Here is a 27,283-nt window from a genome sequence, read left to right on the forward strand (position 1 = left end):
GACTGGCTCTACGGGAGATGGCACCTGTACAAGGATGGGTTGCACCTGAACAGAGCTGGGGCTGAGTTCCTTGCAGGGTGTTTTGCTATTGCTGTTGAGAGGACTTTAAATGAACCAAGCAGGGGTGTATGGACCAAGAGGGAATATTAGACAGGAATGCAAGGATGCACAATTTTTTTTTCAGAGTTACAAAACCAATGCGTAGAGTGAACAAGGCAAACCCTTAATCCATCTACTTGCCTGCTCCAAAAAATCAATTCAAATTTAATCCAATTCATGGTCCCCACAAGAGAGACATACAAGATTAGGGGGGTACGGTGGCACAGTGGTTCACACTGCTGCCTCACAAAGTCAGCGACCCGGGTTCGATTCTGGCTTGCATCACTCTCTGTGTGGAGTTCGCATGTTCTCCCCACGTCTGTGTGGGTTTCCTCCGGTTTCCTCCCACAGTCCAAAGATGTGCAGGTTTGGTGGATTGGCCATGCTAAATTGTCTCTTAGTGTCAGGAGGTTAGCAGGATAAATACATGGGTTTATGGGATAGGACCTGTGTGGGATTGTTGGCAGTGCTGGCTCGATGGGTCGAATGGCCTCTTTCTGCACTGTAGGGATTCTAAGGTCCAAGCTGGTAAGAAAAGGCATTACAATTAAACTTGGGCTTGAGCTGGGGTGTTTTATCTTGGCCAAAAAGTGAGAAACACCAATTTTACACAAAATCAAAATTACCCCTTGAGTACAGTTCTGGGCACCAGAAGGATGCGAATGCATTGGAGAGACAGCAGAAAAAGTTTACGATAATGATTCCTCGGGTGAGAAACTTCAGTTATAAGGATAAATTTGAGAGATTGGGACTGTTCTCCTTGGAGAGAAGAAAACTCAGAGGACATTTGATAGGGGTGTTCAAAATCATGAGGGGGGTTCGACAGAGAATATAATAAGAACATTAGAAATAGGAGCAGGAGTAGGCCATCTAGCCCCTCGAGCCTGCCCCGCCATTCAATAAGATCATGGCTGATCTGATAGTGGTTTAGTTCCACTTACCCGCCCGCTCCCCATCACCCTTAATTCCCTTATTGATCAGAAATCTATCCACCTGTGACTTAAACATATTTAACAAGGTAGCCTCCACTGCTTCAATGGGCAGAGAATTCCAGAGATTCACTACCCCCTGAGAGAAATTCCTCCTCAACTCTGTCCTAAACTGACTCCCCCTTATTTTGAGGCTGTGTCCTCTAGTTCTTGTTTCCTTTCTAAGTGGAAAAAATCTCTCTGCCTCTACCCTGTCTAGCCCCTTCATTATCTTATATGTCTCTATAAGATCTCCCCTCAGCCTTCTAAACTCCAACGAGTACAGGCCCAATCTACTCAATCTCTCCTCATAAGCTAACCCCCTCATCTCCGGTATCAACCTGGTGAACCTTCTCTGTACTCCCTCCAAGGTCAATATATCCTTTCGCAAATAAGGGGACCAAAAATTGCACACAGTACTCTAGTTGCGGCCTCACCAGTACCTTGTACAATTGCAGCAAGACCTCCCTGCTTTTATACTCCATCCCCTTTGCGTTAAAGGCCAACATTCCATTTGCCTTCTTGATCACCTGCTGCACCTGCAAACTAAGTTTTTGCGATTCATGCACAAGGACCCCCAGGTCCCTCTGCACAGTAGCATGTTGTAATTTTTCACCATTTAAATAATAGTCCATTTTACTATTATTCCTTCCAAAGTGGATAACCTCACACTTGTCAACGTTATACTCCATCTGCCAGATCCTTGCCCACTCACTTAGCCTATCCAAATCTCTCTGCAGACTTCCCGCATCCTCCACGCAATTCGCTTTCCCACTCATCTTTGTGCCATCCGCAAACTTTGTTACCCTACACTCGGTCCCCTCCTCCAGATCGTCTATGTATATGGTTAACAGTTGAGAGTAGACAGGGAGAAACTGTTCCCACTTGTAAAAGGATCGAGAACGAAAGGGCACAGATTTAAAATGATTTGCAAAAGAAGCAAATGTGATGTGAGAAAAAACTTTTTCACACAGTGAGTGGTTAGGGTCTGGAATGCACTGACTGGAAGTGTGGTGGAGGTAGGTTCAATCGAGGCATTCAAGGGGGTATTAGATGATAATTTGATAAGAAACAGTGTGCAGAGGTACAGGGAACAGGATAAGGATAGATCTGGTCCTCGGGTTGAAGTTCTGAACTGGAAAAAGGCCAAATTTGATGAAATGAGAAGGGATCTGGGAAGTGTGGATTGGCACAGGCTGTTCTCTGGTAAAGATGTAAATGGAAAGTGGGAGGCCTTCAAAGCAGAAATTTTGAGAGTGCAGAGTTTGTATGTTCTTGTCAGGATTAAAGGCAAAGTAAATAGGAATAAGGAACCTTGGTTCTCGAGGGAGATTGTAACACTGATTAAGAGGAAGAGAGAGTTGTATGAAATGTACAGGCAGCAAGGAACACATCAGATGCTCGAGGATGCTAAAAAGTGCAAGAAGCTACTTAAGAGGGAAATCAGGAGGGCTAAAAGAAGACATGAGGTTGCTTTGGCAGACAGAGTGAAGGAAAACCCAAAGAGCTTCTATAGGTATGTTAGGAGCAAAAGGATAGTGAGGGATAAAATTGGTCCTCTTGAAGACCAGAGTGGTAGACTGTGTATGGAACCAAAAGAGATGGGGGAGATACTAAATGGTTTTTTTGCATCCGTATTTACTGAGGAAATGGGCATGGAGTCTACGGAAATAGGGCAAACTGGTAGGGAGGCCATGGAACCTTTACAGATTAAAGGGGAGGAGGTGCTCGCTGTCTTGAGGCAAATCAGAGTGGATAAATCCCCAGGACCGGACAGGGTATTCCCACGGACCTTGAGGGAAGCTCGTGTTGAACTTGCAGGGGCCCTGGCAGACATATTTAAAATGTCAGTATTCACGGGGGAGGTGCCAGATGATTGGAGGGTGGCTCATGTTCCGTTGTTTAAAAAAGGTTCCAAAAGAAATCCGGGAAATTATAGGCCAGTAAGTTTGACGTCGGTGGTGAGCAAGTTATTGGAAGGTGTGATAAGGGATAGGATCTACAAATATTTGGATAGACAGGGACTTATTAGGGAGAGTCAACATGGCTTTGTGCATGGCAGGTCATGTTTGACCAATCTATTAGAGTTTTTCGAGGAAGTTACCAGGATAGTGGATGAAGGGAAGGCGGTGGATGTTGTCTCCATGGATTTCAGCAAGACCTTTGACAAGGTCCCTCATGGGAGGTTAGTTAGGAAGGTTCAGTCGCTAGGTATACGTGGGGAGGTAGTAAATTGGATTAGACACTGGCTCAATGGAAGAAGCCAGAGAGTGGTTGTGGAGGATTGCTTCTCTGAGTGGAGGCCTGTGACTAGTGGTGTGCCGCAGGGATCGGTGTTGGGTCCATTGTTGTTTGTCATCTATATCAATGATCTGGATGATAATGTGGTAAATTGGATCAGCAAGTTTGCTGATGATACAAAGATTGGAGGTGTAGTGGACAGTGAGGAAGGTTTTCAAAGCTTGCAGAGGGATTTGGACCAACTAGAAAAATGGGCTGCAAAATGGCAAATGGAATTTAACGCAGACAAGTGTGAGATATTGCACTTTGGAAGGACAAACCAAAGTAGAACGTACAGGGTAAATGGTAGGACTCTGAAGAGTGCAGTTGAACAGAGGGATCTGGGAATACAGGTACAGAATTCCCTAAAAGTGACGTCACAGGTGGATAGGGTCGTAAAGAGTGCCTTTGTTACATTGGCCTTTATAAATTGGAGTATCGAGTATAAAAGTTGGAGTGTTATGGTAAGATTATATAAGGCATTGGTGAGGCCGAATTTGGAGTATTGTGTACAGTTTTGGTCACCTAGTTACAGGAAGGATGTAAATAAGATTGAAAGAGTGCAGAGAAGGTTCACAAGGATGTTGCTGGGACTTGAGAAGCTGAGTTACAGAGAGAGATTGAATAGGTTGGGACTTTATTCCCTGGAGCGTAGAAGATTGAGGGGAGATTTGATAGAGGTGTATAAGATTTTGATGGGTATAGATAGAGTGAATGCAAGCAGGCTTTTTCCCCTGAGGTTAGGGGAGAAAAAAACCAGAGGGCATGGGTTAAGGGTGAAAGGAGAAAAGTTTAAAGGGAATATTAGGGGGGGCTTCTTCACGCAGAGAGTGGTGGGAGTGTGGAATGAGCTGCCGGATAAAGTGGTAAATGCGGGGTCACTTTTAACATTTAAGAAAAACTTGGACGGGTTCATGGATGAGAGGGGTGTGGAGGGATGTGGTCCAAGTGCAGGTCAGTGGGACTGGGCAAAAAATGGTTCGGCACAGACAAGAAGGGCCAAAAGGCCTGTTTCTGAGCTGTAATTTTCTATGGTTCTATGGTTTTCTATGGAGTGACACTAAGTCATGATTGTGATGAAGAATGGAGCAGGCTCAAAGGGCCGAATGGCCTCCTCCTCTTCTTCTTCTTCTTCTTCTATGTTTCATTTGGAGAGCCGGTGCAGACATGATGGACCGAATGGCCTCCTTCTGTGCTATAACAGTTCAGTGATTCTGTGAAAGCTATTGCTGGGGGTAGTTTCTTGGCCCTCAAGGAATAGTTACACCATTGGACAAAGTATTAAAGAAGAAATGATGGAAGTTTGTCAGAAAGGCAAATTAATAATTATCAAGGACTTTAGTCTTCAGGTAGACTGGAGCAATCAAATTGGCAAAGATGGTTTGGAAGCTGAGTTTGTAATCTATTTTTTTGATTGTTTCCTGGACCTATGCACTTTGGAACAATGAGGGATAAAGCTGTTTTGGTCCAATATTGTGCAATGAGACAGGGTTAATCAGTAACTTCACAGTAAAAGATACACTGTGAAATCATGGTCACAATGATATCTAAAGTAAATAATAAACACTCAGCAAGAAAGTTTCAACTATGGCTTACTAAGGATGTCAAGTTTGAGATTCAAAGAAGAAGCTCATAATGTGGCAAAGAATGGAAATAGCCTGAGGATTAGCTGAAACTTACAAGGATGCGATCGAACTTTTCAAAGGCCAGTACAACAAACAGTCTAATGAAATCTACTGGCTACTCGCAGACAACGGCCAGGAGAATCGGGTGATCAATTCCTGTGTGCGTTGTGAGCACTTGGCAGGGCCTGCAACTGCAAGACCGTAATAGCCGCCCAAAATACTGAGGACTTAATGAGAGATGCCCATGTCACGGGTATCAGGTCAAACTATATCCGACAATGACTGCTGGAACAGGGTGGGTTGGACCTACAAAAGACTGTGGCGCTTGCTGACTCGTTAGAGGTGACTTTCCGTAATCTCGAGGCCTACACCCTCGACCACGGGGGCGCATTGTGGACACTGCGGCTGCCACCACCTCTGTACTCAGGAGGGCCGCAGGCCTACGCCACGTCACGTCCCACAAATGACCCGACCACTGCGGCAGTCTCCGGAGGCCCGAAGTGCTACTTCTGCGGCCTGAGGAAGCACCCCCGACAACGCTGCCCGGCGAAGGATGCGATCTGCTCCAGGTGAGGAAAGAAGGGCCATTACGTGAAGGTATGCAGAGCAAAATCGACCTCCAAGCCCAGTAGCACCACGTGCGACCTGCGGGGCCGCCATCTTGGACGCCATCAGTCGCATGTGGGCCGTGCGGGCCACCATCTTGGACGCCATCAACCGCATGTGGGCCGTGCGGGCCGCCATCTTGGACGCCACCAGCCGCGTGTGGGCCGTGCGGGCCACCATCTTGGACGCCACCAGCCGCGTGTGGGCCATGCGGGCCACCATCAGCCGAGTGTGGGCCGTGCGGACCGCCATCCTGGACGCCATCAGCCATTTGTGACTACTCGCAAAATGCAACTGTGGCTTTGATTACACTGGACCAATCCAGGCCTCACCAACTCGCCAGGTCCATGATGGACATCGAGGTAAGTGGTCGCATTACAAACTGTTTATTTGTAGGAGTACGAAGAGCTTTATTCATCCTAACACAGTGAGTTGCTACGCCCTTTCAGCACTGCCAATGAAGCAAACGATCTCCATGGCTTCAAAATCCCACTCAGTGGATGTCCTCAGGAACTGCGTGGCGACCCTGACTGTACGGGGCACAGTGTACAAAAATTTCAGGCTCCTCGCGCTGCCGCGACTCTGTGCTGCCGTACTCCTGGGGCTAGATTTCCTGAGTCATTAAGAGCGTCACCATGGAGTATAATGGGCCTTTTCCCCTGCTCTCCGTTTGCAATCAGCAGTTCTTAGATCGCCCACCGCGTACCACCTGCAGCCTCACGACCCTTAAAGTCACCCCTCCCTCACTGTTTGAAAATCTCACCTCCGATTGCAAGCCCATCGCCACCAAGAGCAGACGGTACAGTGCTGGAGACAGAGCTTTTATCAGGTCCGACGTGCAACGGCTCCTAGGGGAGGGGATCATCGAGGCCAGTACCAGCCCTGGGAGAGCCCAAGTAGTATTTGTTAAAACTGGGGAGAAACATCACATGGTCATTGACTACAGTCAGACCATTAACCGATACACGCAGCTGGATGCGTACCCCCTTCCCCGCATATCTGACATGGTTAATCAGATTGCGCAATATCGGGTATTCTCCACCATCGATTTAAAATCTGCATACCACCAGCTCCCTCTCCGCCCAGAGGACCGCCAATATACTGCCTTCGAGGCGGATGGCCGCCTCTATCACTTCCTTAGGGTCCCCTTCGGCGTCACCAACGGGGTCTCGGTTTTCCAGTGTGAGATGGACCGAATGGTAGACCAGAACGGGCTGTGGGCCACCTTCCCGAACCTGGATAACGTCACCATCTGCGGCCATAATCAGCAGGACCATGACGCCAACCTCCACAAATTCCTCCACACCGCCACACTCCTAAATCTGACCTATGATAAGGAGAAGTGTGTATTCCGCACACACCGCCTCGCCATCCTTGGTTGTGTTGTGGAAAATGGGGTCATCGGTCCCGATTCCGACCGCATGTGTCCCTTCCTGGAACTCCCCCCTCCCCACCAGCCTCAAAGAACTGAGGAGATGCCTGGGCTTCTTCTCGTATTACGCCCAGTGGGTTCCCAATTATGCGGATAAAGCCCATCCGCTCATCAAATCCACCTCTTTTCCCCCTGACGGCAGAGGCTCGCCTGGCCTTCGACCGCATCAAAGCAGACATCGCGAAGGCCATGATGCACGTTGTAGACGAATCCATCCCGTTCCAGGTGGAGAGCGATGCGCCTGACTTCGCCCTAGCCGCCACCCTTAACCAGGCGGGCAGACCCGTGGCCTTCTTCTCAGAAACCCCCCAAGGCCCTGAAATTTGACACTCCTCTGTCGAAAAGGAGGCCCAAGCCAGAATAGAATACGGGAGTAAACTAACCAGGAATATAAAATAGATCGTTCAACCTTTTTCAGTCAATAAAGCTAGCTATTGTGGTTAGACAAACAGTGGCACGGTGGCACAGTGGTTAGCACTGCTGCCTCACAGCACCAGGAGCCCAGGTTCAATTCCCGGCTTGGGTCAGTCTGTGCGGAGTTTGCACATTCTCCCTGTGTCTGTGTGGGTTTCCTCCAGGTGCTCAGGTTTCCTCCCATGGGCCAAAAGATGTGCTGGTTAGGTGCATTGGCCATGCTAAATTCTCCCTCAGTGTACCCGAACAGGCGCCGGACTGTGGCGACCAGGGGATTGTCACAGTAACTTCATTGCAGTGTTAATGTAAGCCTATTTGTGACTAATAAACGTACTTTAAAGTGGTCTCCTAATTAAGACAGGTGAGAGAAGAAATTCTTCCTCTAAGAGGATCATTAATCCTTTAAGATTTGAGGCCACAATGAGACCAGCCATGATCTTATTGAATGGAGGAGCAGGATTGAAGGACCAAGTGGCCTAATCCTGCTCATCTCAGGTTCTTAAACATGAATCCCCCAGAGGCAGAGGCAGGAGAAATTATTACGAATACTGAAGAAATGTCGGTGATGTTGGATAAATATTTTCACAACAGACCACATACATTAATTACCAGAAATACAAGGGAACCAAGGAGCTAAAAGAATGAGATGTTGAAGTAATGAATCTCAGCAGTGTAAACGGACTGGATAAACTCAAGGGACTATAGTCCAGTACATCGCCAAGTCTATATCCTCGGGATATAAACAGCTGCAGAGATTGTGGCGTCGCTGAGGATGATTTCCCAAAAAATTGGAATGCTGGAATGGTCCCAGTGGATTGGACGTCAGCAAATGTAACACTGCTATTCAGGAAAGGAAAGAGAGGAAATATGAGGGAATTACAGGGTAGTTATGGGCAGCACTGTGTCACAGTAGTTAGCACTGCTACCTCACAGCGCCAGGGACCCGGGTTCGATTCCCGGCTTGGGCCACTGTCTGTGTGGAGTCCGCACGTTCTCCCCGTGTCTGCATGGGTTTCCTCCGGGTGCTCCGGTTTCCTCCCACCTTCCAAAGATGTGCAGGTTGGGTGGATCGGCCATGCTAAATTGCCCCCTGGTGTCCCAATATATGTAGGCAGGGTACATGCTTGAAGTTACGTGGATTGGCTCAGAGTGGGGTGCTCCATCTAAGAGTCGGTACAGACTCGATGGGCCAAATGGTCTTCTTCTGCACTGTAGAGATTCTATGATTTCTAGAATGATGCTAGTCATCAGGAAAATTCTGGAATCTCCTAGTAAGGAAATCTTAATCATGCACTGAGGAAATTACAGCAAGACCACTGGCAGGTGAAACTAGAACTAGGGGGCATGGCTTCAAAGTAAGGGGGAGCAGATTTAGGACTGAGTTGAGGAGGAACTCCTTCACACAAAGGGTTGTGAATCTGTGGAATTCCCTGCCCAGTGAAACAGTTGAGGCTACCTCAGTAAATGCTTTTAAGGCAAGGTTAGATAAATATTGGAACAGTAAAGGAATTAAGGGTTATGGTGAGTGGGCGGGTAAGTGGAGCTGAGTCCACAAAAAGATCAGCCATGATCTTATTGAATGGCGGAGCAGACCCAAGGGGCCAGATGGCCTAGTCCTGCTCCTAGTTCTTATGTTCTCATGTTCTTTACAAAAAGAAATATGTTTAATGAAAATATTAATGTTTTTTGAGGATGTAATTAGTGGACTAGATAAGGGGGAGCCAGTAGATGTAATGCTGTTAGGGCATAGTGATAACAGAAAAAAAAAAATCAGGAATTCAATAGCCGGGATTGTGTTCTGGTGGCTGTAGGTTGAAAGGGAAAATAAACGATTATTTTTAAGATGGAGAAGAGACAAATTGTCAGAGTTGGTAGAACAAGGCTGTAAATTGGGAGAGTGGAGTGTGCAGTGGGACCTGGGTGTCCTTGTGCACCACTCACTGAAGGTAAGCATGCAGGTGCAGGAGGCAAATGGTATGTTGGCCTTCATTGCGAGAGGGTTCAAGTACAGGAGCAGGGATGTGTTGTTGCAATTATACAGGGCCTTGGTGAGGCCACACCTAGAGTATTGTGTGCAGTTTTGGTCTCCTTTTCTGAGGAAGGATGTTTTTGTTCTCCAGGGAGTGCAGCGAAGGTTTACCAGGCTGATCCTGGGGATGGCGGGACTGATGTATGAGGAGAGATTGACTAGGTTAGGATTGTTTTTGCTGGAGTTCAGCTGAATGAGGGGGGATCTCATAGAGGCTTATAAAATTCTATCAGGACTAGACAGGGTAGATGCAGAGAGGATATTCCCGATGGTGGGGGAGTCCAGAACCAGGGGTCAGTCTGAGGATTCAGGGTAGACCATTTAGGATGGAGATGAGGAGACATTTCTTCATCCAAAGAGTGGTGAGCCAGTGGAATTCATAACCACAGGAAGTAGTTGATGCCAAAACATTGAATGTATTCAAGAGGCGGCTGGATATAGCACTTGGGGCGAATGGGATCAAAGGTTATGGGGAAAAAGCAGAATTAGGCTATTGTGTTGGATGATCAGCCATGATCGTGATGAATGGCGGAGCAGGCTTGAAGGGCCAAATGGCCTCCTCCTGCTCCTATCTTCTATGTTTCTATGTTTAGGGCTTTGACATGCTGATTAGCACAGCATCACTGGGAACAAGTTTTTACCTCAGACGGATTTGGGAATAATGGAAGGTGAGGGTGGCTTTCACATTTACATTCAAAAAGGTGAGCTTGTTTAATAAACATAATTATGGGTGATTTCTGAGGAGGTTAGTTCAGCCAAGGAAATTTCAAAAAGAAAGACAGTGGCAGGAATTCTCTGACCTCACCCGTGGCTGGGATTCTCCTGTCCCGCTGCAGTGAATGAAGTTTCGGCTGAGCACCAAATTCTTTGTTCTCACTGGCAACGGTGGTGGGATGAATGAGATCAGAAAATTCCGGCCAGTATATCCAAAAAAGGGAGCTGGTTTCGAGATCGCAGCCCAAACAGCAGGGAGCTGTGTTCGTTCCTATCGAGCTCTACAGTTCTACCTGAAGAAAGGCTCCTTTGAGAAACCAGTTGTGTCTATCCCAAATTGGAAGCAACCCCAACAGTTCTCAGGACCGAGCGTGGTAACTATTGCTGGATTTTGCTTATGGTTTAAAACCTGTGGAATGTTGTTAGGAAAGGTTTAACTCTGAGGTTAGGCAAATGGAGAGTTTAGAATTGAATCAATTTAAATATCCAGTAGCTAGCTATCACTGTAGTTAACTTTATATTTAATTGACTTTCTTATTGTATGTTTTGCTGCGTGATAAACTTGTACTTCGTTTAAAGTCATCACAAAAGATTCCAGGACATCCTTCACTGGTCTTCACATCCTTCCTCATGTTAAACAATTTGGCAAATAATATAGTTAAGAACTGGCATTTGTGTACCCGAACAGGTGCTGGAGTGCGGCGACTAGGGGATTTTCACAGTAACTTCATTGCAGTGTTAATGTAAGCCGACTCGTGACACCAATAAATTAACTAAGCATTCCAAAGTTGACCCCCAGCATTTAACATCAGCTGTGTTCTTAACAGTATTCCCAGATTTCCAGAAGGCATTCGATAAGGAGCGATAATAAAGGTTAATTGACAAGATAAGGGCTCATGAGGTTGGGTGTAACATAGATCGAGGATAAGTCCCACAGAGGAGTAATCAATTTCTCTCACATGTTTGTGAGTCTTTGCGAATCTCATCCTTAACAGGCAGTGGAAACAGTGGGGGCGATTCTCACAAAAAAGTTCGAAGTGCTGAATTTGCGGGAAAACTGGAGTAAATCTCGATTGTTTTTTCAGTGGGAGTTCACACACGAATCTTCCACACTCTGTGCATTGCAGAGGCCACAATCGTGAATATCATTAAAAGCTCGGGAGGGGCCAGACCGATTCATACTGGAGTCTGACAGTCCTAGAACTCTGCACATGCGCAGTGACCCCGATCTATCAGCCTCTCGTTTGCTGTCCAGCTCGATCACTGGCCAGCCCGGGACCCCCGCAGTGCTGCCCCTCCAGCCCTCCCATGGCCTTATCGCGGCCCCCACAGCAATTCCTGGGTGAACCCCGACTTCCCCCCCGCCCCGCAGAGAGCCCCGATCTCCAGCCCTCCCCCACTTAGCAGTGATGATCCCCGCCCCTCCGCAGGCAGACCCCTCCCTGGGTAGGCTGATGCCCCCCCAGCAGGTGCCCCCCCCGGCAGCCCCCCTCGCGGCTGAACCCCCCCCTTGCAGACTCCCCCAGGTTGTCCCGATCACTACCTCCCTACAGTCCCTACTGAATCCCAATGCAGAGTGGCAGTGTTACCCCCCCATCCCCTCCGATTACCCCCTAGGCCCCGCCCCAGCTGTCCCTGCACTCTAGGCCCCGACCCTAGGCCCTGCCCCTAGACGTCGCCCGTTGGCACTGCCCAATGCCTGGTGGGCAATGCCAAGGTGCCCCCGGGCATGGGCACTTTGCCCCTTGGGCAGTGCCAGGGAGCACAGGCTGGCACTGCCAGGGTGCCCATGACTAGGGCCACCACCCCCCCGCCCCGACCTCTTGGGGGCCCCCGATTGCCCCCATTCACATCAGCGGCATCTCCCGCTCGTTCCCCAAAAGTGGGGAGCTAGTCTGAACGCCGCTGCTTGCTTTTTGTACTGGCGGGGTGGGGGATGCTAGCGGGCCTGGTGAATTCAGTCCTGGGCCTGCTAAATACATTGAAATAATATTTAAATTAGGTTATGCATATCTGCTCCACCGCCCAGCCGATTTCCTGTGCCTTGAGGACACCGCCAGAAATCCGGGCCTGGGAGGCGCAATCGCAGTGCGAACACTCATGGGGTTCCTGCAAAATGGCCGACACACGTTTCTCCCGGGCCGTTACGCCAACAAATTAGTGGGTCAGGATGGGCGAATCACCCCCAGAATCTTCTGAATATGTTTAAGGCAGAGCTGGATCGATCCTTGATTAACGAGGGGGGTGAAAGGTTATCGAGGATAGGCAAGAATGTGGGGTTACGGTTACAATCAGATCAGCCATGACCTGATTGAATGGCGGAGCAGGCTCGAGGGGCCGAGTGGCCTCCTCCTGCCCCTAATTTGAGTGGCACAGTGGTTAGCGCTGCTGACTCATAGCACCAGGGACCTGGGTTCGATTCCCGGCTTGGGTCACTGTCTGTGCGGAGTTTGCACGTTCTCCCCGTGTCTGCATGGGTTTCCTCCGGATGCTCCGGCTTCCTCCCACAGTCCAAAAGACTTGCTGGTTAGGTGCATTGGCCATGCTAAATTCTCCCTCAGTGTACCCGAATAGGCGCCGGAGTGTGGCGACTAGGGGAATTTCACAGTAACTTCATTGCAGTGTTAATGTAAGCCTACTTGTGACACTAATACATAAACATTAATTTTAAAGCTTAAACTTTAAACTGAGACACAGAAAGGGGTGAAGGGTTACCCATCGCCCCTGTGCTCGATGATCACCATTGGTGCCCAGGCAAGCAAAACCTTGATTTCAAAAATTCCCATCTACGGGTTCAAATCCCTTCAGAGCCTCACCCATCCCAATCTCTAGAACCTCCTCCAGCCACAAAGCTATAGGACGACAAGATATAGGAGCAGAATTAGGCCATTCAGCCCATTGAGTCTGCTCCACCATTCAATCATGGCTGATATGATTCTCATCCCCATTCTCCTGCCTTTTCCCCATAAACCCTTGATCCCTTTATTGATCAAGAACTTATCTATCTCTGTCTTAAACACACTCAATGACCTGGCCTCCACAACTCTCTGTGGCAATGAATTCCACAGATTCACCAGCCTCTGGCTGAAGAAATTCCTCTTCATCTCAGTTTTAAAGGAGTGCCCCTCCAGAGTAATCTGTACCTATCCAATTCTGGCTTATTGCATGTCCCTCAGTTTTAATCACTCTGACATTGTCAGTGGTGCCTTCAGCTACCTAGGCCCTAAGCTCCGGAATCCCTTCCCTAAATTTCCCTGCCTCTCTATTTCTCTCTCCTCCTTCGAGACACTCTTAAAACTAATTTCTTTAAGCTTAAGCTTTTGGACGTGTTCTTTACCTTACCCGGTCTGGCCTACATGTGACTCCAGAGCCACAGCAATGTGGTTGACTCTCAACTGCCCTCCGAGGTCAACTGGGGATGGGCAATAAATGCTGGCCAGCCAGTGATGCGCATGTCCCAGGAATGAATATTAAAAAACACCTGTCTCCTCGGCACCAAATGTTGTTCTATAACACGTTGAAGCACTGTGGGACGTTTTAGTGTGTTAAAGATGTTAGACAAATACCGGTTATGCTCGCAAGTTCAGCAGGGCTTTGCTGAGCACCTTCGGTTTGTGCGCAATCAGGACCCTGACCTTCCGGTTGCTGCCATTTTAACACACGATCCTGCTCCCATGCCCACATGTCTGTCCTTTGCTTGCTGCAATGCTCCAGTGAAGCTCAACTCAAACTGGAGGAACAGCATCTCACCTTCCGGCTCGGCACTTTACAGCCTTCCGGTCTCAACATCAAATTCAACAACTTCAGATGATTTGCTGTATCCCACCTCGACCCCTCTGTTTTCATTCTATTTTATTTAATTTTTTACTGTTCTCTACCTTTTATTTCTTTATGGTCTTTCTTCATTTTTCTTCCCCCCCTGCCCCCCACTCTTTCCCCCTGCTTTATCCCCCTTCCCTTCCCATTTCTCCTCCTTTGCTTCTCCTTTTCTAAATCTTTACCTCTGTCCCATCAATTCCACCCTCTCCCCCACTGCACCTTCCCCACCCCCCCCCCCCCCCCCCCACCACCACCAACATAAGCTTCTCGGCCGTTTGACCATTCACACCCTTTATTCTCTCTATGGACTGCCATTAGTAGTCTTTTCCCCTGGTTTCTGTGGTTATGACTCATCTTTCATTCCCTCCCTCTGCAGTATAAATATCTCCCACTTTCTAGGCCTTTTAGCTTTGACAAAGGGTCGCCTGGACTCAAAATGTCAGCTCTTTTCTCTCCTTACAGATGCTGCCAGACCTGCTGAGATTTTCCAGCATTTTCTCTCTTTGAGTTCAGCAGGGCTGCACTGCATGTTGCCTCATAGTTTCTCCATCCTGTTTTTTTCACAGCTCGGAGAGTGAGAGCAGTGTTGACGGGAAGAGCGAGAGCAGTGTTAACGGACGTTCCACAATGGAGGAAAGCGATGAGCTTCTTTTCTTCATCAATGGACACAAGGTATGAGACAGGTTGACTATCCCACAGCAGCCAGAGCCTTATTTTGTCTCCTCCTCCAGCAACTCCTTGATTTTAAAATTCTCATCCTTGCCTCCAAATCCCTCTGTGGCCTCGTGCCCTACTCTTCCCCACCACCCAAACACACCTCTTCAATTTCCTGCAGCCCCACAATCACCGGAGGTCCCTGCACTCTTTTAATTCTGGCTCCTTGACATTGCAACATAGGAACATGGGAGCAGGGCTCGGCCAATCGGCCCATTGAGCCTGCACCATCATTCAATATTTTTAATTCATTCATGTGGGCATCGCTGGATAGGCCAGTATTTATTGTCCATCCCTAATTGTCCTTGAGATGGTGGGAAACCGCTTTCTCGAACTGCTGCCCATGTGGTGTAGGTACACCCACAGTGCTGTTAGGGAGGGAGTTCCAGGAGTACGCCCCAGCGACAATAAGATAACAGCAATATATTTACAAGTCAGCATGTGTGTGACTCGGAGGTGTGTATTTAATTTGGATATATATATAATAAATATTTTAATGTTAAAGGGGAATGTTTACAAATTCAGCTTTATGCTACAGACAGTAAGTATGTCTGTATGGGAATGGAACTCAGATGCTGGGAGAGCAGGATAATTAGTCATTTTTGCCTTGCAAGTGGTCCTGTCAAGTTGAATTAATGGATTTTTGTTTACTTAAGTTCCACTGGAATTTCTAATTAGAGCGATTGACAAGGCCATGTGACAATGTGGTTTATATGCAGCCCTGGGTCTGTAGCAGAGAGGAAAGGGTTTTGCCGAAAGGTTTGTAGCTGAAGCCTGGTTGAAACTGGAGGTTTTAGCAGGCTTCTGGATCTCTCTCTCTCTGAAAGCTTCAAAACTGTGTACACTCATTACAGCAAGTATATTTATAGTTGCTAACTGCATTTAAAGTGGCATTTAAGTCTGTTAGAGGAGTGTTGCTTATTTGGCACTGAAATAGTGATAAGTTAGAACTTAAGGTTATTTCCTTTTCATTTTTAAATATTGTTCAAATGTTAATGGTTAAGCTGCTTCATTTGTTAGAGTTATAGTTAAACTGTGTAATTAAATAAAGTTTGTTTTACTATAAAAGATCCCTAGTTTGACAGTGGAATTACTCCTGGAATGCAGCATCCTATCTTCACATTTATGCCAAAATGGGGTCTATTCTGGTGTTCGAAGATAATTTGGGGTCCAGCGCCCTAACAGAGGGGAATTTGCAGGTGGTGGTGTTTCCATAAAACTGCTGCCCTTGTCCTTCTAGGTGGTAGAATTCATTGGTTTGGAAGGTACTGTCGATGGGTGAGTTGCTACCGTGTATCTTGTAGATGCAGAATAGATCACAGTTGATGATATATCTCAATGCAACATCACTCTAAAGATCCCAAAAATCAGACTGCCTTGATTTCTCTGTGGAAGTCTAGCAGTACCCTATCATATGACATGACCTGTCAATCATCCTAATCAAGGCCTACTCTACAAAATCCCAGGGTAAAATGCAAAATGAAGAAATCTTACATTAGTTCGGATTAATACAAACATTGTAGCAATTAAGATCAATGGCGCTGCTGCAGTAATGATGCAGTGCTGTAATACACAGACAGAATGGCTCCAATTATAAAACAAACTGCTATAATAGATCCTGCACAAGCCACATGGCAAATACATTAGCTAAAGGTAAAATATCGTCACAATATCTTTACAAATCAGGGTGCTCTATGACTTAAACAAACCAGGTTTGGGGGGAAACTGTAAGAACTGGTAACCCAAATGGAGTTGCTGCCATTTTGACTAGTTGGTCGCTAGCTTGCTATCCCTGAACTAATGAATGAAGCACCAAGTGATGAATGAATGGGATTGACGGAGAAATGTCCGACCTCACAAAGAAAACTGGCCAATGGCTGAACTTCCTATTTGTTTTGTTTCCTTGACCACAGGTTGTGGAGAAAAATGTGGATCCTGAATTGAACCTTCTAACCTACCTGAGAAACAAATGTATCCATGACAGCTGACACTGAGTTTGGACAAGCGAAGATGCCCCCGGTGTTTGATTTATTTTGGGAGGTGGGGAAGGGAAGGGGGAGGAACGGATTTGATCTTGTAGCAAATTCCAAACCTGATTAAAGACGGGGTTGAAATTTTCCAACTGTTACTGCTGGCTGGATCTTCCAGTCTTGCCAACGACGAACTCTGCCTTGGGTTCCCCAGCAGCAGAAGGTGTGAACAATGGGAAAATCCATTGACATTGGTGGGACTGGAAGATCCTTCCGCTGGCCAATGGCTGGCTTCCTCCTCCACCGTAAAACATGTCGCGAGATGGGGAAGTGGGGGGAGTGGAAAATCCTGCCCTGGAAAATACTTTTCCCCTGGCGTTTCCAGCTTTGGAGATTTAAGTTGAATACATCAGAAATTGTTAAAAGCAAAACACTGTGGATTCTGCAGTACCGATTGGCCTAACCCTGCTCCCACCTTCCTATGTTGCAATGTTAAGGGGTCAGAATTAAAAGGGTGCAGGGACCTCCGGGGATTGTGGGACTGCAGGAAATTGAAGAGGTGGGTTTGAGGGTTGGGGAAGAAGGGGCACAAGTTCGAGGTAAAGGGGGGAAAGGTTCAGTGGTGATGTGCGGAGGAAGTTTTTTACACAGTGGGTGGTGGGGGCCTGGAATGCACTGCCAAGTGAGATAATTGAGGCAGATACGTTAGCGACATTTAAGACTTATCTTGATAGGCATATGAAGAGGTAGGGAATAAAGGGATACAAGCGATTGGTGTAGATAGGACAATGTGATCAGCGCAGGTATGGAGGGCCGAAGGGCCTTTTCCCGTGCTGTACTGTTCTTTGTTCTCTTGTTTGTTTTCGTGACGAAGGGTCTTCCAGACTCGAAACGTTGGCTCTATTCTCTCTCCACAGATGCTGTCAGACATCAAATATGTTCCCTTCTGTGACTCACCTCACAAAGCAAGGCCATCATTTTTTGGTTAACCAGGCTTTTATAACGATAAGAGTCAGAGAAGCTGGGTCATCGATCCTCTTACCATTCTGTGTCTCGTGATTGCAATTGCAGCATTTGATTAAACCAGAGCAGCAGTAAGGTTGCCAAGATAAGCAGAGATACTGGGCTATTTCACTAATTGATGTAGAGCAGTGGTAGGTAAAAGTTAAAGTTTATTTATTAGTCACAAGTTGGCCTACATTAACACTGTAATGAAGTTACGGTGAAAATCCCCTAGTCGTCACACTCCGATGCCTGAGGGAGAATTTAACACGGCCAATGCACCTAACAAGCACATCTTTGGAGTGTGGGAGGAGATTGGAGCACCTGGAGGAAACCCATGCAGACATGGGGAGAACGTGCAAACTCCACACAGACAGTGACCCAACCCGGGAATCGAACTCAGGTCCCTGGCGCTGTGACGCAGCCGTGCTAACCACTGTGCCACCGTGCTGCCCCTAGGTAATTCATTGGATTTATTAGTGACTTTCATTTATTTGTGACCTCTGGTCTCCCCTCGAGAATGTCTTTGTGATGTCTACCCTAGCAAACCTTCCCATAATCTTTACAAAGGCCACAATCTTTGCTTCTCTAGGGAAAAGATTTACAACCTCCTCCGTTTTTGCTGACAGTTATAATCATTGTGGTGAGTCCCGTCCTTGTAAATCTTTATTCCACCCTTTCCAATGTCTCTATATCATTTCTTTATCAGAATGTATAAAGTCTGAATAGATAAGACGCAACAACTATTTTCTCCTCACTTTATTGAACCTTATTGCTGATGTTGATTTAGTTTCTACAGTTGCATTCCATAGTGGGCAATTATTACATAGAATAATTAAGTAGCAGAAATTATATGGTCCGCTGATCCAGATAGTTTCACTTTAAACTCCACCACTCGCTCAACTGGTTTCACTATAAACCCATCACTGGCCCAACTGGTTTCACTGTAAACCCATCACTGGCCCAACTGATTTCACTGTAAACCCATCACTGGCCCAACTGGTTTCACTGTAAATCCATCACTGGCCCAACTGGTTTCACTGTAAACCCATCACTGGCCCAACTGGTTTCACTGTAAACCCATCACTGGCCCAACTGGTTTCACTGTAAACCCATCACTGGTCCAACTGGTTTCACTGTAAACCCATCACTGGCCCAAATGGTTTCACTGTAAATCCATCACTGGCCCAACTGGTTTCACTGTAAGCACATCACTGGCCCAACTGGTTCCATTGTAAATCCATCACTGGCCCAATTGGCATCACTGTAAATTCATGCTAAATTCCCTTGGTCAAGTTTTTAACAATAACCTGTCCATACAGTGTGGGCAACACTGGCAAAGTCCCACTTCTTCCCCATTCTTTGTTACTCTGGAAGTTTGTGACAAGCTTTCTGCTTGGAATCCTGCGATGTGTCTAGTTGTTGGTGGTCCTGTGTTACTCACCCTACATCTCGAGCAGCAACACCAGGTGCAGTGATCTAGAATGGGTTCAGATTGGCGTGCATTGTGTAACAGCTGGCCAGTGCTTTCCTTAACATAACTAAATGCATCAGTGTGTCTGACTGGGACCAAGCTCGGTTGCGGAGAAGGAGGATGTGGCTCCTGCACTGTGATGGTCTCCAAGTACAACCCATTTCAGAAGACTGTCATGTATCCTTTCACTAGCAATTATAGTCACACTGAAATAAAATCACTTCTCATTCTGAGCATATGTAAAGGGAATGGGACGATTGTAAGGTCTATTAGTGATTCACTTTGTCCATTGTACAGGCCTCACTAACCATTAGCCTAAGCCTGAAGTAGCCTAAACATTCTTCACTTCTGTGGAATCAACTTTTCTTTAATTTGTTCATTTTTTTTAATGGGGTGTGGGCATCGCTAACTGGGCCTGGTCTGTCTGCATGTGACTCCAGAGCCACAGCAATGTGGTTGACTCTAAGCTGCACTCAGGCAATTAGGGATGGGCAATAAATGTTGGCCAACCAGCAATGCCCATGTCCCATGGATGAATTTTTAAAAATATGACTACTATTCCTCACTGGGGTTATTTGGAGTTGGGGTGATAATAAAACCCATCTAACCTGCTGGCCTGGCAGTTGCCTGATAATATTGTCAACTATTCATAGCAATAAATCTCTATCAATTAGTCCTCAACTGACTTCGACATGAGGCCTGGAAACCTTCCCCCCACCCCAGTGATGGAGACCTTTGGAAACAAAAGTCAACACACCAGAACTTAAGAAATAGGAGCAGGAGTAGACACAGGGCCCATCAAGCCTGCTCCTCCATTTAATACAATCATGGCCTATCTTGGGCTTCAACCCACCCCGATAGTGCTTCATTCCCCGTAGAGACCAAACACCTGTCTGCCCCAGCCTTAAATGTATTTTTTTTTATTCATTCGTGGCACATGGGTGTTGCTGGCTGAATTATCCATCACTAGTCGTCCTTGAACTCAGTGGCTTGCTAAGCCAGTTCAGAGGGCAGTTGAAAGTGAACCACATTGTTGTGGCTCTGGAGTCACATGTAGGCCAGACCAGGTAAGGCCGGCAGATTTCCTTCCCTAAAGGACATTAGTGAACCAGATGGGTTTTTCCGACAATCGACAATGGTTTCATGGTCATCAGTAGATTCTTAATTCCAGATATGTTTTATTGAATTCAAATTCCACCAGCTGCCGTGGCGGGATTTCAACCCGGGTCCCCAGAGCAGTTTCTGGATTAGTAATCTAGTGATAATACCACTAGGCCGTCGCCCCTCCATTGAATGATCTAACATCCACAAACCTCTGGGTTAGAGGATCCCAAAGATGCCAAAGTACAAAATCCTCCTCAGCCATGTTTAGCAATTTTAACCTCATAGTTTTGCCCAGCTAACCTGTCCCTCCTCCCACCCGCCCCCATACCACTCCCCATGTGAATGGAGGTTGCTCCATGGACATGTGTTGTTCCTCATTCCATTGGGCCTCATTGTACGGTGAGTAACCCTCCTTAACAATGGTGCCACCAGACATGTTGCTGTGAATGCTTGCCTTGCGCCGCTCTGCTCCCTGCACCATACCGCCGTGACCACCGTGGAAGGAATTGGCAGCACCACCACTCGGATCCACCCGGTCCAGGTAAGATTTTCAGGTCAGACATATCGAAACATAGAAAACAGGAGCAGGAATAGGCCTTCAAGCCTGCTCCTCCATTCAACATGATCATAGAGGCAGGAGTAGGCCATTCTAAAGTTAAAGTTTATTTATTAATCACAAGTGAACTTACATTAACGCTGCAATGAAGTCACTGTGAAAATCCCCGGGTCGCCACACTCCGGTGCCTGTTCGGGTACACTGAGGGAGAATTTAACATGGCCAATGAACCTAGCCAGCATGTCATTCGGACTGTGGGAGGAAACCGGAGCACCCAGAGGAAACCCACGCAGACACAGGGAGAATGTGCAGACTCCGCACAGAGAGTGACCCAAGATGGGAATCGAACTTGAGTCCCTGGCGTTGGTGAGACAGCAGTGCTAACCACTGTGCCGCCGTGCCAGCCCTTCAAGCCTACTCCACCATCAACATGATCATGGCTGATCCTCAATCTCAACACCATACTGCTGTGCTCGCCTCATACCCCTTGACATCTTTATAAATCTATCTATTTTCTTCTTCCCTATATTTAGTGACTTGGCCTCCACAGCTTTCTGTGGTAGAGAATTCCACAGGTTCACCACCCACTGAATGAAGATGTTTCTCCTCGTCTCAGTCCTAGTTGACCTACCCCATATCCAGAGACTGAGACCCCCTTGTTCTAGATCCCACAGCCAGAGAAAACAGCATCCAGCATCCAGTCTGTCAGAATTTTCCACGTTTCAATCAGATCTCTTCTCATTCTTCCAAATTCCAGTGAATACTGCCCCAGTTGATCCAATCTCTCATAGCCATAGAGTCATAGATGTTTACAACATGGAAACAGGCCCTTCGGCCCAACTTGTCCATGCCGCCATTTTTTAAAAACCCCTAAGCTAATCCCAATTGCCCGCAGTTGGCCCAAATCCCTCTGCACCCATCTTACCCATGTAACTGTCTAAATGCTTTTTAAAAGACAAAATTGTACCCGCCTCTACTACTACCTCTGGCAGCTCGTTCCAGACACTCACCACCCTCTGTGTGAAAGAATTGCCCCTCTGGACCCTTTTATATCTCTTCCCTCTCACATTAATCCTATGCCCTCTAGTTTTAGACTCCCCTACCTTTGGGAAAAGATGTTGACTATCTAGCTGATCTATGCCCATCATTATTTTATAGACCTCTATAAGATCATCCCTCAGCCTCCTACGCTCCAGAGAAAAAAGTCCCATCTATCCAGCCTCTCCTTATAACTCAAAGCATCAAGTCCCGGTAGCATCCCGGTAAATGTTTTCTGCACTCTTTCTAGTTTAATAATATCCTTTCTATAATAGGGTGACCAGAACTGTACACACATGTGATCTCCTCATAGGAAATCTCCTCATAGGAAAATCTTGCCATCCCAGGAATCAGTCTGGTGAATTTTTGCTGCACTCCCTCTATGGCAAGTAGGTCGTTTCTTGGATAAGGAGACCAAAACTGTCTGCAGTACTCCAAGTGTGGTCTCACCAAGGCCCTGCACAGCTACAGTAAGACATCTTGCCCCTGTATTCAAGTCCTCTTGCAATGAATGATGCACTGGCTGTGTGGTGCTGAGCTGCCTTGGCAAGAATGCAGGGGAAATTTATTGGAGTGGTTAACAGGGACAAAGGAACTCAGCCACATGGAGAGACTGGAGAAGCTGGAGTTGTTCTCCTTAGAGTAGAGAAGGTGAAGAGAATATTTTGATAGAGGTGTTCAAAATCATGAGGGGTTTTGATAATCGGTCATCCAAAACATATTATTGATTCTTTCACCTTTCTCATCACGTGGCACAGTGGCACTGCTGCCTCACAGCGCCAGGGACCCAGGTTCAATTCCGGCCTCGGGTCACTGTCTGTGCGGAGTCTGCACGTTCTCCCTGTGTCTGCGTGGGTTTCCTCCGGGTGCTCCGGTTTCCTCCCACAGTCCAAAGATGTGCAGGTTAGATGCATTGGCCATGCTCAGTTGACCCTTAGTGTCAAGAGGACTAGCAAGGTAAATGTGTGGGGATACGAGAATAGGACCTATGTGGGATTGTTGGTGCAGACTCACTGGCCTCCTTCTGCACTGTAAGGATTCTATGATTCTCTGATCTCCTCTCCTGTGAGGGCAGGGCTGTGAGTGTATACTGGGAAAAAAATCATTAGCGATTTCCGATACTGTGTCTTCGTGAGTGTTTATTCTTCCTCACACAATGATGCTAATAGACTATGAAACTAACCCTGTCATCTACTGATGACTACATTTGTCCATTTCCCATCAAGTCTGTGTTGGTGTTTAGTTCCGCAAGAGCTCTTTGTCCATGATATGTCTTCATAAAAACACAGAATCCTCACAGTGCAAAAAGAGGCCATTCGGCCCATTGGTCCTGCACCGGCAGCAATCCCACCCAGGCCCTATGCCCATAACCCCATGTATTTACACTGATAATCCCCCTGACACTAAGAGGAAATTTAGCATGGCCAACCCACCTTTGGACTGTGGGAGGAAACTAGAGCACCCGGAGGAAACCCACACAGACACGGGGAGAACGTGCAAACTCCACGCAGACAGTGACCTGAGGCCGGGATTGAACCTGGGGGTCCCTGGAGCTATGAGGCAGCAGTGCCACTGTGCCGCCCATAGATATCAACCATCCTACTGTCAAGCTTTTCTTTTGTTGCTTTACCAGGAGCGGATAGCCAAAGCTCATGGCTCCCAGTGTGGATTCTGCACCCCAGGATTCGTCATGTCTGTGTACACTTTATTACGGAACAATCCAGAACCCACAATGGAGGAAATCGAAGACACTCTACAAGGTGAAGTATTTCGGTTCTAACTCAGCAACAAAGGGTTCCTGCAAAAGGAATTTCTACTCTCAGAGGGTAGTGAATCCATGGAATTCTTTACCGCAGAGGGCTGTAGAGACTGGGTCATTAGGTATGTTCAAGGCTGAGATAGACAGATTTTTAATCAGTAAGGAAAATCAAGGACTTTAATTGGACTGATAACTAACTGCTAATTTGTCTGTTCTTTTGCTTGCAGGGAACCTGTGCCGATGCACGGGATACAGAGCCATCCTCGAAGGCTTCAGTACCTTTGCCAAAGTAAGGACATTCAGATTGCTGTGGTTAATTTGTCTGCTACCTCCCTGTCTCATGAGGGTTTGAAGCAAAATGCAAAACCATGTAAAGATGCATTACTTCAGACCAAAACAGTATTGTTCCATTAGTGAGTGTTTTAGGTTTATCTGCTATGGGGTAGATTTAAATATAGTATCAATCTTATAGCTTTGCTTGTTAAACTACTAAATATAACAGCACAATAGGTGATATTTCTAAACTTGCACTCTAATTAGTTAAATAAAACACGATAAAGGTTTTGATTTGATTTGATTTATTATTGTCATGTATTGGCATACAGTGAAAAGTATTGTTTCTTGTGCGCTATACAGACAAAGCATACCGTACATAGAGGAGGAAAGGAGAGAGTGCAGAATGTAGAGTTACAGTCATAGCTAGGGTGTAGAGAAAGATCAATTCAGTGCGAGGTAGGTTCGATGGCAGCAGGGAAAAAGCTGTTTTTGAGTCAGTTGGTACGTGACCTCAGACTTTTGTATCCTTTTCCTGACGGAAGAAGGTGGAATGTCTAGGGTGCATGGGGCCTTGATTACGCTGGCTGCTTTTCTAAGGCAACGGGAAGTGTAGACAGTGTCAATGGATGGGAGGCTGGTTTGCGTGATGGACTGGGCTTCATTTGCGACCCTTTGTAGGTTCTTGTGGTCTTGGGCAGAGCAGGAGCCATACCAAGCTGTGATACAACCAGAAAGAATGCTTTCTATGGTGCACCTGTAAAAGTTGGTGAGAGTCGTAGCGGACATGCCAAGTTTCCTGGCAGTATTGTTATATTGAGTGAGTGCCATAGATTTATCTGCTATGGGGTAGATTTAAATGTTGTATCAATCTTACAGTTTTGCTAGTTCAACTACTTAATATAACAGCACAATAGATGATGTTTCTGAACCTGGGCTCTAGTTAGTTAAATAAAACATGGTAAACAAGGGAAGGTGATATGTTACAGTTGCAGACTGTGGGAGCTGGTGAACACGTGGCAAACACCTGATGGCTGGATCACTGCTAATCGTTAAGGGTTCACATCAGAATTCCCCTATTGTGCTAACCCCATTAGCATATGTCCCGACTGGGATGATTGATGGCGCTCTGCTAATCGTGGACATTAAGAAAGAGGATGTGTTGGAAATTTTGAATAGCGTCAAGATAGATAAGTCGCCGGGACCGGATGGGATGTACCCCAGGTTACTGTGGGAGGCGAGGGAAGAGATTGCAGAGCCTCTGGCGATGATCTTTGCATTGTCGATGGAGACGGGAGAGGTTCCAGAGGATTGGAGGATTGCGGATGTGATTCCTATATTCAAGAAAGGGAATAGCGATAGCCCAGGAAATTACCGACCGGTGAGTCTAACCTCAGTGGTTGGTAAGCTGATGGAGAAGATCCTGAGGGACAGGATTTATGAACATTTAGAGAAGTTTAGTATGCTCAAAAGTAGACAGCACGGCTTTGTCAAAGGCAAATCGTACCTTACGAGCCTGGTGGAGTTCTTTGAAAATGTGACCAAACACATTGACGAAGGAAAAGCGGTAGATGTGGTTTACATGGACTTCAGCAAGGCGTTCGATAAGGTCCCCCATGCAAGACTTCTCGAGAAAGTGAGAGGGCATGGGATCCAAGGGGCTGTTGCCTTGTGGATTCAGAACTGGCTTGCCTGCAGAAATCAGAGAGTGGTTGTAGACGGGTCTTTTTCTGAATGGAGGTCGGCCACCAGTGGAGTGCCCCAGGGATCTGTTCTGGGACCCTTGCTGTTTGCCATTTTCATAAATGACCTGGATGAGGAAGTGGAGGGATGGGTTGGTAAGTTTGCCGATGACACGAAGGTTGGTAGTGCTGTGGATAGGTTGGAGGGATGTCAGAAGCTGCAGCGGGACATAGATAGGATGCAAGTCTGGGCAGAGAAGTGGCAGATGGACTTCAACCCGGATAAATGTGTAGTGGTCCATTTTGGCAGGTCAAATGGGATGAAGGAGTATAATATCAAGGGTAAGACTCTTTGCAGTGTAGAAGATCAGAAGGACCTTGGGGTCCGGGTCCATAGGACTCTTAAATCGGCCTCGCAGGTAGGGGAGGTGGTTAAGAAGGCGTATGGTGTGCTGGCCTTCATCAATCGAGGGATTGAGTTTAGGAGTCGGGAGATAATGATGCATCCTTATAAGACCCTCGTCAGACCCCACTTGGAGTACTGTGCTCAGTTCTGGTTGCCTCATTACAGGAGGGATGTGGAAATGATTGAAAGGGTGCAGAGAAGATTTAGAAGGATGTTGCCTGGATTGGTTGGCATGCCTTATGAGGATAGGCTGAGGGAGCTCGGTCTTTTCTCCTTGGACAGACGAAGGATGAGAGGTGGCCTGATAGAGGTGTACAAGATGTTGAGAGGTATACATCGGGTGGATTCTCGGAGGCTTTTTCCCAGGGCTGAAATGGCTGCTACGAGAGGACACAGGTTTAAGGTGCTGGGGAGTAGGTACAGAGGAGATGTCAGGGGTAAGTTTTTCACTCAGAGGGTGGTGGGTGAGTGGAATCGGCTGCCGTCAGTGGTGGTGGAGGCAAACTCAATCGGGTCTTTTAAGAGACTCCTGGATGAGTACATGGGACTCAATAGGATGGAGGGTTATAGGTAGGCTTAAAAGGTAGGGATATGTTCGGCACAACTTGTGGGGCCGAAGGGCCTGTTATGTGCTGTAGTTTTTCTATGTTTCTATAAATTCCTTGATTTTTGCTTCCCATATGGGACACTTCTCTGTCTCTGTGCTGTTTCCTGCCATTCTATATTCAACGACAAGGGGTAGGGAGTCGATCGGACTGCGGGTATGGTTTTGGGCTATGTTCCGGTCCTAATCCCTCCAGATTCTAATGTAAACCTACGGAGTTTACCCTATCCTCCTTGTTAGTAACAATGCATGCACAATAAACAATTTCCCGAAAGCAGTTATTTGTCCAATTTGGAGTTTACACCTGTTGGCTCTGAGTTTTAAATAATCGTTTAATATAGATTCTGCGGGATTCGATATCGGAGCAACAAAGTGACTTCTTGTCGATGTCCCCAATTGTTGTGCCTGCCGCAGAGTCTGTTTTAATCCTTATACAGTGAACAAATAACTGCGAGTAGACGTCTTGTTCGTACAACCAATATTTATTTAAACCCAACACAATCAATAATCACCCACCCAACCAACAATAAGTTATCTTTACAGAAAATACTCATGTTCAAGTCCAATATAAGACCTTGACTTAGCTTTGCGTGACTGGCAAGTACCCAAGCAGATATTGGTCTTTATCTGTGCGTTGGTCTCGTTCGTCCTCTGCATAGTCTGGTCCTTTGGTCTGGTCTGGCACTCTGGCTCTGGTCTTCCTTCCTTCTCGGGT

The 27,283-nt window shown here is 46.9% G+C and overlaps 1 protein-coding gene across 1 annotated transcript in view; it reads left to right on the top strand.

Annotated features, from left to right (window-relative positions):
* The window catches only part of xdh (xanthine dehydrogenase), a 140,414-nt gene that overhangs the window by 15,971 nt on the left and 97,160 nt on the right, over positions 1–27,283 (top strand). Inside the window, exons 2-7 of the mRNA XM_078212225.1 lie at positions 14,553–14,658; positions 16,614–16,671; positions 19,227–19,323; positions 20,683–20,791; positions 23,478–23,604; positions 23,831–23,892. Of these exons, the coding sequence (XP_078068351.1) occupies positions 14,614–14,658; positions 16,614–16,671; positions 19,227–19,323; positions 20,683–20,791; positions 23,478–23,604; positions 23,831–23,892 (498 nt within the window). The 5' untranslated portion in view covers positions 14,553–14,613. The remainder of the gene's footprint in view (positions 1–14,552; positions 14,659–16,613; positions 16,672–19,226; positions 19,324–20,682; positions 20,792–23,477; positions 23,605–23,830; positions 23,893–27,283) is intronic.

This window comes from Mustelus asterias, chromosome 5 (assembly GCF_964213995.1).
Source record: "Mustelus asterias chromosome 5, sMusAst1.hap1.1, whole genome shotgun sequence".
NCBI classification, from domain to species: Eukaryota; Metazoa; Chordata; class Chondrichthyes; order Carcharhiniformes; family Triakidae; genus Mustelus; species Mustelus asterias.